The sequence below is a fragment of the Lithobates pipiens genome, unplaced genomic scaffold (genome assembly GCF_037356315.1).
Source record: "Lithobates pipiens isolate NorthernLeopardFrog02 unplaced genomic scaffold, aLitPip1_a1.2 Scaffold_16, whole genome shotgun sequence".
NCBI lineage: Eukaryota > Metazoa > Chordata > Amphibia > Anura > Ranidae > Lithobates > Lithobates pipiens.
Genome location: NW_027507748.1, coordinates 143,792,316 through 143,805,374, shown reverse-complemented (window position 1 = coordinate 143,805,374; position 13,059 = coordinate 143,792,316). Strand labels below are relative to the sequence as shown.

The following is a 13,059-nucleotide window of genomic DNA, read 5'->3' as shown; positions in this document are numbered from 1 at the left end:
AGAGCCGGCAGAACTCATGCAGCCCCAGACCATGACACTCCCACCACCATACTTGACTGTAGGCAAGACACACTTGTCTTTGTACTCCTCACCTGGTTGCCACCACACACACTTGAAACCATCTGAACCAAATAATTTTATCTTGGTCTCATCAGACCACAGGATATGGTTCCAGTAATGCATGTCCTTAGTCTGCTTGTCTGCAGAAAACTGTTTGCGGGCTTTCTTCTGCATCATCTTTAGAAGAGGCTTCCTTCTGGGACGACAGCTGTACAGACGAATTTGATGCAGTGTGCGGCATATGATCTGAGCACTGACAGACTGACCCCCCCCTCCCACCCTTTCAACCTCTGCAACAATGCCGGCAGCACTCGTACATCTATTTCCCAAAGGCAACCTCTGGATATGACGCTGAGCACGTGCACTCAACTTCTTTGGTTGACCATGGCGAGGCCTGTTCTGAGTGGGACCTGTCCTGTTAAACCGCTATATATAGTCTTGGCCACCATGCTGCAGATCAGTTTCAGGTCTTTGCAATCTTCTTATAGCCTAGGCCATCTTTATGTAGAGCAACAATTGTTTTATTTTAGATCTTCAGAGTTCTTTGCCATGAGGTACCATGTTGAACTTCCAGTGACCAGTATGAAAGAGTGAGAGTGATCACTCCAAATTTAACACACCTGCTCCCCATTCACACCTGATACCTTTGTAACGTTAACAAGTCACGTGACACCGGGGATGGAGAATGGCTAATTGGGCCCAATTTGGACATTTCCACTTAGGGATGTACTCATTTTGTTGCCAATGGTTTAGACATTAATGGCTGTGAGTTATTTTGAGGAGACGGCAAACTGTACACTCACTACTTTACATTTTAGCAAAGTGTTATTTGTTCAGTGTTACATGAAAAGTTATAATAAATATATTTACAAAAATGTGAGGGGTGTACTCACTTTCGTGAGCTACTGTAAATTGAGAGGCCATGGCTTTTTCTGTGTAGTCCTTCATGCATTTGTTAAACATAGCACTAAGCTAGATTAGAACATTCTACTAAGTAGGTTTTAGCCAGCCATAGTCCTACATGTCTGCAAACACTATTCAACCTTTCTTGGGCAGGCATATGGTGATGACAGCTTGGCTTGGTGGAAAGCTACATTTGGTATAGAGAGAGACAAGAGGAATTACCTAAGTTGAGTTGTCGGCATACACTCAAAAGATAGCAACAGCAATTGGGGCAGTTTTTGTAATCTGCCCAGTCAACGGTTCTTGTACACCATGGGTGCTTAACCTGTGGCCCTCCAGCTGTTGCAGAACTACAATTCCCATCATGCCTCTGCCTTTTGGGAGTCATGCTTGTAACTGTCAGTGACCTGCAATGCCTCATGGGACTTTTAGGTCTGCAACAGCTGGTGCCACAGGTTGAGCACCCATGTTGTACACATTGATTGACTAATGGAGTTTGGGACCGTATATAGACATGAGATCATTGCCTAGCCCAACTGAAAATCAAGGATGAGGTGACTGTTTGTTATTTATGTGTATGTTTCTTATCATTGAGTGTTTTTTATTTTTCCTAATATGGCCATAATTGGGGTGTGTAAAACTGCTATCAAACAGCTGAATGCATCAGATACTAATGTGGACCACATTGGTGTATGCCACTGGTGCATTGTCAATTCCATTCACACAATGCACGACAAGAGAAATCCAATATTGACTATGGAGCCCATTCACACATGCAACAAGCTTCTATGTTTCTTTGAAAAAGGTGAAAGCACCTATTTTTGTGCGAAAGTATATTTTTGGCCCTATAGACTTCAATAGCAGCACATGGGGGAAAAAAAAAACATGAATGCAGAGAAGTAAGTGTAAGCCTAGCCTTAGAGACCATACTGTCTGCAGCTAAGAATGGGCCTGATCGACTTGTGTATATGCAATGTGGTGTGTGGGGTGTGTTTTTTTTTTTTTTTTTTCTTTTTTTTTACCCAGGATGATACATACATTAAAAACTAAAAAATAAAAAAAAAAACCCTGCTGAAGCAAGCAAGTCCTAGGCATTAAATAGCAGCTGCTTATGAGGCCTTAGTCTGACTGTCAAATAATCCTTACCGGTAACTTAAACAGTGGTTAAATAAAACACTCACAGTACAATCTTTTGAGCATAAGAGCCATGTAAAGAAGAAAAGCAGACCTCCCCAAATGCTGGTCTTATGTTGTGATACAATAGTACTTGCCTGGAAATGTCCATCCTGACAATCATTACTTACCACCCAAATAAATAAAAACCCTTGGTCATCTTTAGACCTACAAGTTTGCTCAGTATGGAAAAATGTCCTAAACAGATTAATGATTATCTTATGTATGTGAGTTGGTATTTGTGTGCCGGACGTAACCCAAGAGTACAAAAACGTAAAAGTATGTGAAGAAAATGCATTAAACAACTATATTCAAATCTATTGCTTGTTAAACACTTTACTATAACAATTATATCTATATATCTAACAGATGTGTCACTTGGCCCTCACCCATGGATACCAGGCTGTGGTCTTTAACCGTCGCTGTCATAATGGATGCCCACTCAGCACAGCCAAGTTACAGCCGTATGGTGATCCTAATGACCTTCGTGAAGCCATTCGATACATCCGTCATTGTCAGCCCTCATCTAGACTATTTGCCGCAGCTGAAGGCACAGGTGCTGGACTTCTTCTTTCCTATCTTGGCGAATGTGGTTCATCAAGCTACATCACAGCAGCAGGCTGCATCTCCCCTCTGTTTCGCCTGCAGGACTGGTTTGAAGCTGGGTGCCCATGGCTTTGGCAGTCAGCACTACTCTTGTATCAAAAGATGTATTTACGCAGGTACGTTTTTGCATAAACTACACTTTAGATTAACTGTCTTGTTTTCCCTAAAGTGGTATTCCATTTGTGGGCACATTCTAGCAAGCTGAACTATACACTGGCTGCTTATATCTCTTGTCAGTACGTGATGGCAAACCGAATTGTACACTGCCTGTTTATAGGTGTTATGGTAGAAATAGTTCAGTTTTGGAGCTCTTAAAATGCACTTTTGCGAACATCATGAAGACATATATCGCTTCCCTTGTATAATATTCACTCATTAAGGCCTCTTTCACATGGGTGGCCAGGGCTAGTAGAAACAGGTCATTGAGCAGCAGTTTTACTGTCCCTCCTGACCACCCACCGACAGCCATAAAGGAATGCTTTGCATCGTGGTAAATCTAATGTCTCTGTGAGCTGACAAGTGGCACAACCCATTTGTGTCAATGGAGACGCTCTGCAACCGCACTTGGCTCACGGTTGCAGTGCATTAGTCCCATTGGAGAAAAAAAAATGCAAAAAATAGGCATTCACGAGGCGGCAGGATTAGGATTGCCTGAATATTAATTTAACACCTCGTTAGCACCATCTTATTAATATGGTCTAAGTATGAACTTGGCCATAGGGCCCGTTCAAATTTATGTACTACGCTGCAGTGAAAATCACACATGCACAACGTTTTCCAATAGCACACACCATGACGCACTGTATTCAATTGTGGGTGCTGCAACAGAAGTATGTTGAGGATGCATTGTATCAGTGAATTGGGGCAGCATTCAAAGATAATGGTACTGCATTACCCAAACTTACCTTTAATAATATAGGCAACATAGCCAGCCATATTGATACACATTGCACAGGCATGGTCCACTGCTGTCACTTACAAGATTGCTAAGTAAATAAATGTAACTTTTGTATGAGAACAATGCCTTCTTAAGCCAAATGGCATCTAGCTAGTGTTTCATCTAATATATATATATATATATATATATATATATATATAGTCCTTTTGTTGTCTGTATATTAAAAAAACATGCTTTCTTACTGCTTGTAGTGCTTTTTATCTGTTCAAATAAGTTAAATATACAGTAAAACTGAAGTCACAAAAGCAAGGAATGAGTTCCCCTTGGATCTGTTTACCTGAAAACACACAAGTCTTCCAAAAGTGTCATTGTGCTCCAAGGAATAGTTGACATCACAGCAGTTCTATGAATGCATGGGGACTGCATTGTAGTTTTTCATATTCTAGGCCAGCGTTTTTGCCTTGAGGTTTCTTCAGGAATGCTTTGGCAAAATGCTCAAAAATTGTATACAAGCCAGCGGGTAGAACAAGTCTGCCTTTTAATCACACAAAGCCACAGGTTTTCATTATGCACCATTACGACTTTGTAGACGTTGCCATCTTAATAACCAATGACGATCTCTGTTTCCTCCACAGCATCCTTGTTTGACCCTTCTGTGCCCCTCTCCCTCAGCACTGGGGTGACATTAGCTGACTAATGGAAAGAAATTGAGGGAGAAGAGAAACATGTGTAGACTAGTCAGTACCAGTGTGCAAAAGAGTATTTGCTTTGGAAGAATAAATCTCTTCTAATATTGGGTGTCCTATGTGTGGATGTTGCAGCATTATGTAAAATTATTAGAATAATTTTTTACATTTTAGAATGGGATCCATAATTTTAAAGGGTGCCTTGACATTGCCTATAATTTTTAAAGGGTGCCTGAAAAAAGGTTGGGTAACGCTGATCTAGGCCATGGCTTGGTTACAGATGAATTCTGGGGAACATGAGCCAAATCCAGGAATAAAGTTTGAGCCCTCGCACCTTTTACCATGATAACCACGACTATCCCATCTCCAGTGACTTTCATATTCTCTTACCTCTGGTCAGTACTAAAAAAAAAAATTTGTAGCCATATATCCCCATCAGAGAAAGGCTTACGTGTACAATTTTATACAGTGAACACTCCCTCCAACAATAAGCATTGAGTATCAGCAAGGGGATAGCCAATTTTATTGGAAGCTCATGCAGGTATTTACCAGTGTATTGGCTGATCCATCATAAGCAATGAGAGACACCAATGGGGTAAAAATACTTTTGACCAAAAGAAAGCCCATTGCCAAAATGTGAAATTGGCTTAGCAACTTCAGGTAAAACTAAAGGCGAAATCTTGATTTCGTTTTGGATATTGTTGAGAGGGATTAGAACACGTCCGTTTTTATTGCTGTCTGTGCCCTGTCAGGGAGAATCACCCTCTCGATTTGTCCTGTTATCACTGAGGGTGAAAGAAAATGAAAATTTTTTGCGTTGTCCCCAGAGCAGTAATAGTGGAGGAATGTACCAAGAGAGACAGTAGTTCTGGTGACCTTGCTGGCAACCAAGGATTCCCTCACTTTTGGAGGGATTTCTCCTAACTTCCTGTTATATCATCTTTGTCCTCTTGGGGACATTTCCCGCTAATTCCTGTCTCAAAGCCAAAAGAAAAACACAGGTGTTCCAACCCTTCCTAAGGTAAAGAAACACAGCGCCTCTAAGTGCAGTATTGGTAAACCATTTAATTAAAAGTGAAACTACTCACAAAGGGAGCATAAACACATGCATGATGGTAATCCTGCAGAAAAATCTGGGGGTGGTTTTCTCCTAAACGTCCATGTGTTTGAAGTGCAGCACCCCCAGATTTGGCTGCAGGATTACTATCATGCTTGTGAGTAGTTTCACTTTTGACTTATTAAATGGTTTACCAATACTGCACTTAGAGGCGTTGTGTTTCTTTTACTTTGTTGCATTACAGAGACTGCTTCTAGATCTTCACACTGGCTGCCCTTAGTGCTGCTACATGGATTCCTCTCTCTCTTCATCTTATAGACTGTTATGGATTTTGTTCCTCCTATTGAGAGACTCTGTTAATCACATTTATTTGATCTGTGTACACCTCCAGGGTCTTCCCTCAAACGAACGCCAAGTTTCTTTTGTCTGTTCTAACCCTTCCTACCTCTATCCAAAATGAAATAAAAGTTTTTTACGTTTTTTAGTTCTACTTTAACTGCTATTATTCAAAACAAAACAATTGCATTGTGTTCTTCGGGCACTGTGGGTGTTTTTTTTTCCTCTCTACAGATAAACCCGAGATGGTGAGACTAAAGTGTGTTTTTCTGGACATTGATAACAGGCTGTCAGACTGAGGTCCTTGAGTTGAGAGGCTTTCACACCACACCCCTCTTCTCCCACTCAGAATTCTAATTCTAAGTACTTCTTTTTTTTTTCCTGTCCCTCCACACTTGCCTCAACCATGGAGGAGAGCGATGAACACAGAACACATCCTCATTCCCTTCTCCACAGACGCGTGGTGGCGTTCTCCTTTAAACAGATGCATATGTTCTATGCTTTGATGCACATCACTGATTTCCTGGCTATACATCTTAGACCTCAATGACCCAGTTTTGAGCTGTTGCACACAGACCATGCTTTGCAGTATTTTACTACACAAAAATACCACAACAGAAAAACCATACGATGATCGCAGAGATACAAGACAGCTGCTGTATTAGGTAAAATATACATAGCTCTGTAACATGTTTTACAGCCCAGGATTCTTGATTTAAATATATAGTTGGACCCCTGCCAAGATTCTTGCACACATTGTGACAAAGCAGATTGCTAAATATGTGCATATAACACAACAGATCGGCAAGACAAATTGCAAATTTCTAAAGCTGTGCCGGATTTAGGAGAACCATGGGGCTCATTATTTACAACTGTTCAAGGGAAAGTGAAGGCATTGCTTCGAAGCAACAAATCCGAAACCAGAACCTTAATTCCTGGTCGGGTGCTACTAGTAACATTATGAATGATCTAAATAAAAGTACATAATTGGTGGAATTATACTGTCTATCTGCAGGGTAGAAAGAGATGGATAATAAAGATAACGTTTAAAATGGGGCAACCGTTTTTGTAATGCCCTTTTTTCTGTATCGCAGACTGTGCCCCTGTGCAAAAAGTCAGTTCAATAAAAACATGGTTGAGATTGGTGTGGAAGAACTTGAAAGGCCTTGGTTTTTGCTGTGGATATGAAACATAGCATTGTGGTCACGGTTTGTACAGCGGTGAGTGGATGGATGACCGTGTTCAAGTGGGAGGTCTGGTGGCAGTAAAGCTGCAGCTCAGCCGTCTGGTTTTGCCACCCTCTGTCCACTTGTGTGATCAAGGTTTTACTGCCCGCTACGGCTGCTCCAAGCTCCAGCTGGCACTAGAATGTATCCCTCCTTTTAATACACACTGCTGCCTGCAGATTACCACGCTGTCCTAATTATCTCTTTCTTTTGTCATTCTGTAATAATTATGCTCTTGTTTTCTGTACTTTTATAGGGTTGTTTGAAAACCCAATAAATATTGATTATACAAAAAAAAAATTCATGCTCACAACTGACTATATAGTGTGCCCCCTGGTAATAATCTGTCGACAGGACAACTATTAGTTGTGCACTGCACAGATCTGGCCTTTTATGGAAGAGTGGCAAGAAGAAAGCCATTGTTGAAAGAAAGCCATAAGAAGTCAAAGTCCTGTTTGCACATATTTGCGAGAAGCCATGTGGGGGACACAGCAAAGAATGTAGAAGAAGGGGCTCTGGTCAGATGAGATCCAAATTTTACTTTTTGGCCTAAAAGCAAAATCCTATGTTTGACAGAAAACTGCCACTGCACATCACACTGAACACACCATCCCCACCGTGAAACATGGTGGTGGCAGCATCATGTTGTCGGGATGTTTTTCTTCAGCAGGGACAGGGAAGCTGGTCAGAGTTGATGGGAAGATGGATGGAGACAAATACAGGGCAATATTGGAAGAAAACCTGCTATGCCCTGTACATACAGTCGGACATTCCGATGACAAAATCCGTCAGATTTTTTCAGATGGATTTTGGCCCAAACTTGTCTTGCATACACATGGTTGCACAAAGTTGTCGTAAAATCCGATCATTCAGAACGAGGTGACGTAAACCACGTACGACGGGACTGTAAAGAGGGCAGTAGCCAATAGCTTTCATCTCGTAATTTATTCTGAGCATGCGTGGCTTTTTTTCCATCGGAATTGTCCACACACGATCGGATGGATTTTGTTGTGGGAAAATTTTAGATCCAGCTCTCAAACTTTTGTGTGTTGGAAATTCAGACGGAAAAAGTCAGATGGAGCCCACACACGATCGGATTTTCCGACAACATGATCCGATCACACATTTTCCGTTGGAAAGTCCGACCGTGTGTACAGAGCATTAGTCTGCAAAAGACTTGAAACTGGGGGTCGGAGGTTCACCTTCCAGCAGGACAACGACCCTAAACATACAGCCAGAGCTACAATGGAATGGTTTAGAATTAGATCAAAACATTTTCATGTGCTTAGAATTGCCCAAATTCCAGACCTAAGTCCAATTGAGAATCTGTGGCAAGACTTGGCAATTGCTGTTCAGACACTCTCTATCCAATCTGACAGACCTTGATCTATTTTGCAAAGAAGAATGGGGAAAAATATTTCACGCTCTAGATATGCAAAGCTGGTAGAGACTTGGGCTACTTTCACACTGAGGAGCTTTACAGCCTCTGTTGTCTTTCCAATGTGAATGCCCGAGTGCTTTTACACTGGAGCAGTGCACTTGCAGGACGGTAAAAAACGTTCTGCAAGCAGCATCTTTGCAGCGCTGTAGGAGCTGTGTGTACACCACTCCTAAAGCGCCCCTGCCCATTGAAATCAATGGGCCAGCACTGTCAAAGCACCGCTTTGCCGGCAGTTTTAGTCCTTTTTGGCCTCTAGCGGGGTCAAAAGCGCCCCACTAGTGGCTGAATAGTGCCACTAAAACAATGGTAAAGCTGCGCTAAAAATGGTGGCGATTTACCGCCGACGCTCGCCCTAGTGTGAAAGTAGACCTACCCAAAAAGACTTGCAGCTGTAATTGCAGTGAAAACCATTTTCCTTCACAATTATATTCCACTTTGTTTGTCTATCACATAAAATCCCAATAAAATACATTTACGTTTTTTGGTTGTAACATGACAAAATGTGGAAAATGTCAAGGCGCTGTATATCCTATACACAAATGTTTTGCCTTTTCATTTCTATTGTAAACTAAATGGGTTGTTTTAGGAGGTGAGAGTTTACAATCGCTTTAAGTTGAGACCAGAATTTTTGGTAGAGTTATTACACTGAGTTATATCAATTGTTTTATCATAAACTTTAGAAGTATTTTTATGAAACTATCTGCACCTTCAACATCCAACTGCTATGAACTTATTTTAGACATATCTTCTCTGCCTTATCTATTACATACTCTTTATGGTCAAGACCACAACAGCAGGATGTCCTGAACATGCTCTGGTTTGCTTAGGTTGTAAGCAGGAAGCCGGAAACACTTTGTGTCTAACTAGCATTTCTTCCAAAAAGTTTTCGTGTCAAAAAACATAATGAGACCCCAACATGGTAAGCAACTTGCTTAAAACTGACTTTTATGTATTATAGATTTATTAAGCCCAGTGATCACTGTAGAGGTAATGGGAAATAGAGAAACCCCCTAGAGGTGGGACTTTATAGGTACTGACATCAAAATTTATAAAAATATGAAAAAATATATATTTTATTATACATAGAAAAAATACAAAAATAGCAAATAATCAAGGATGCATGTTAATGTACAAATGATAGCGAGAAGATACAGTGCAATATCCTAAACCCAACGTTTCGGAGATGAGCTGTAGTCTCCTCCTCAGGGGTTTTCACGGGAAATACAACATATCATAATCACTAAATAGGTACATTCAAGCATCCATACATCTTAAAAATGAGGAATAGACATCATGACGAGGGCCCTCTGACCAATCACATCCACCAGCTGCCGGCAAGGAGTAATTGATGAAAATAGAAGTGAGAGGGGACTCTCGGGGGAGGGGGGGACTAGTAAGAATCCCCTATTTGCGTACCCGCCAGACACCATGAGGTCTGTATAAAACAGACCAACAGTCGGCTGGCTTGTGTACTGGGGCCCAATGGATGGAGAATCTAAATTCGACAATGCCACTCACAGACCAGTAATGGAGCAGAAAGAGGCCATATGCCAAGGAACCACTGTCCGGTGAAAATTGTAGACATCACAGGGTTTTAATCCACAGATTACTCCAGTGCCTCCAAAGAAAATACTCCTCCTTGCCCTGTTCCCCCCCCCCCCCCCCCCCCCCCGAGAGTTCCTTCTCACTTCTATTTTCATCAACTACTTCTTGCTGGCAGCTGGAGGATGTGATTGGTCGGAGGCCCCCTCGTTATGATGTCTGTTCCTCATTTTTAAGATTTATGGATGCTTGAATGTACCTATTTAGTGATTTAGGATATGTTGTATTTCCTGTGAAAACCCCTGATGAAGGAGACTACAGCTCATCTCCGAAACGTTGTTGAGTTTAGGATATTGCACTGTATCTTCTCGCTATCGTTTGTACATTAACATGCATCCTTTGATTATTTGCTATTTTTGTATTTTTAATATGTATAATAAAATTATATATTTTTTTCATATTTTTATAATTTTGATGTCCATACTTTTTAAAGTCCCACCTCTAGGGGGTTTCTCTATTTCCATTTTCTCGGGATGTGGTACACTTTCTACCAGTTTCATTCAGATAGTTCCCTCTCACTGTAGAGGTAATAGGTCACCCTGATTATTACTAGTAAGGAGCAAACCAAGCAAAGTTGAAGTTGTTGGATATTCTGTGAACATAGCACCTGAGCCCCATTGACATCTATGGGAGCCAAATTTCTTCTGTCTTTTTCAAATTAAATTTTCAAGTTTTTGGTAAGAATGGGCATGGGTAGATAGGCGCGCCCATGGGGCACCACTGCAGCAAAAATGCTTTCTTAAAAATACCTTTCAGAAGGGAGCAAGTCTTTTTTAATAAGATTCTAAACCACAAAATAAAAATACCGTTCCTTTTTAAATAGCATGTTTGGGTATTGCTCTATAGCCAATCATGAAGTGGCACACCTGTAGGGTATATTGCAGCAGAAGTGACATTAAGGCTCCATGCACAATGGCTTAAACGTTGATTCTACAGGAGTTTTGAGTTCTGGCTGTAGAAGCAGCTCCGTGTTATCCTATGTGTCCATGTACATTAGGACGTTTTTACAGGCATATTTTGAGTCCAATGTTTAGAAGCAGGAAAAAAAACCTTCTGGATTGCGTTTCTGATTGGAGCTCACTGGTATAAAAAACTTAAAACTCTTCTAAACTCATTTAGACTTTGCACAAAAAATGCTCTATATGGATGTTTTTTACTCAAAAGAGAACAGACTTCTTTTTCTTTTTTTTTTTTTTTTTTTAAGCCCAGTATGCATGGAGCCTTATGCTCCATACACACGATCGGAAATTCCGTCAGAAAAAACTTAGCTTGCATACATGCAGTCACACAAGTTCTCTGAGCTTTCGACCATCAAGAATGTAGTGACGTACAACGCTACGACAAGCCGAGAAAACTAAGTTCAATGCTTCCAAGCATGTGTCGAATTGTTTCCAAGCATGTGTAGGAATTTTGCGCATCAGAATTTCCAATTGGATCGCTTTCTGACCGAAAAATAGAGAACCTGCTCTCAATCTTTTGCTGGCTGGAATTCTGCCAACAAAAGTCCGATGGAGTATACACATGGTCGGAATTTCTGACCAAAAGCTCATGTCCGACTTTTGCTGGCAGAATTTCTGATCGTGTGTATGGGGCTTTAGAAGGGGAAAAAAACTATTACCACTAAATGAAACATCCCCTGTTTTTCTGTTTTGTAACTAAAGCAGCTGGGGGTTTCTATGTGATGACATTGAACATTTATGTGGTCATGTGTAGATTTGGTCTAGGACATCAGCCAGCATCACTGGCTGTTTTTTGGCATTTGGCTGGCTAGGTAGCTGGCATTTGTGGTGAGGGTCTGTGGGAGAGGGTCTCTGGAGCATTTGTGTGTGTTTTTTGGTTTGCTTGTTTTTTTAAAGCTGACCAGGAAAGGGATTACAATATCTCTCCCCCTTTCCCCAAACCATACCAGGCCACATGCCATCAATATGGGCTGGGTACCTTGCTAGGGAATCCCCCCTCGGCAAGGCACCATGTCCCCATCTTGATGCCAGACTATTCAGTAAGCCCGGAGCAGAGGAGACAGCATAGGCGCAGAGCGGCATGACAGGGGTTAACATGGGGACGTTTTGGTAAGAAGAGAGTGGGCGGTTCAGTCATAGGACTGGGAGGGGAGGAGCAGAGTTAATGTACGGAGGCAGCTCCTCCCCTCCTCAGTCTGCTGATCGGGAGCGAGCTTGGTGGCAGCATGGCGGTGGTGGAGGAACTTTTTGCGAAACTAAAAGCGGAAGCGGCGTCCAGGGGCCCTGGATGGCTCGAGGCTCGTTTAGCAGCAGCGCTGGGTGAGTCCACACCAGCGGCCGAGCGGTCCAGGCAGGTGACGGCGCGAGCTCGGCGCTCGCGGCCGCCATATCGCTTCTCACCGGACCCCCCTCCCCGGGAATAGCAGCCCTCGTGGCCGGGCTCACAGACCCCATTCAGGCCCGCCTGCAAAGCGAGCGGTGGGGCCTTTGGCGGGGGGGGCTCCCACAAGCGGCCTTCTGGATCGGGCAGGGCGGTGGGGGGGGCTTGCCAGGCCAGGACTGTGACTGTGAGGGCTGGGGGACCACAGACTGTGCGGGAGGCCCCTTCTCCAGGCATGGCGGGGGCGGGGCTTACATCTGAGGCACCCAAGGGATTGGCTACTGGGCTCCAGGGATGTGCGGCAGGTGGCCCCTCTGGGATGGATGGACGGCAGGGGCCCCCTTCCGGTGGTCGCCGGGCTGAAGCTGTTGGAGGGGGAGTGGTGGCGTTGGGCAGTGGCCTGGATATGCACTGTGCCAGGGGGTGGGCAGGCCCCGGCAAGTCGTTGCGGAAGTCATCGAGCGGATCTGGTGCGCTGCAGAGGAATCGGTCGGTCCGCGGATCCCCGGCATCCAGTGATGCATCCGCTGGAAGGCAGTCGGCAAGTGAGGCAGAGCTTGTTGAAGATCGCTCGGAGGGGGAGCTGTCACAATCGGAGGACGAGGGGCAGCGGGTGCTGCCGGCGGTGGTGGACGAGGGACCTTCGGCTGGTGGGACTCCTTCCAGGCATCCACAATTACTTTGTCTGTTTTACATGGTACTGTTGGGGGAGGTGTGGGGGTGGGGCGGGC

The 13,059-nt window shown here is 43.2% G+C and overlaps 1 protein-coding gene across 1 annotated transcript in view; it reads left to right on the top strand.

Moving 5' to 3' along the window:
• LOC143982121 (protein ABHD15-like) overlaps window positions 1-13,059 on the top strand; it is a 75,217-nt gene that overhangs the window by 17,484 nt on the left and 44,674 nt on the right. The window contains exon 2 of the mRNA XM_077480566.1: window positions 2,506-2,858. Within this exon, the coding sequence (XP_077336692.1) occupies window positions 2,506-2,858 (353 nt within the window). The remainder of the gene's footprint in view (window positions 1-2,505; window positions 2,859-13,059) is intronic.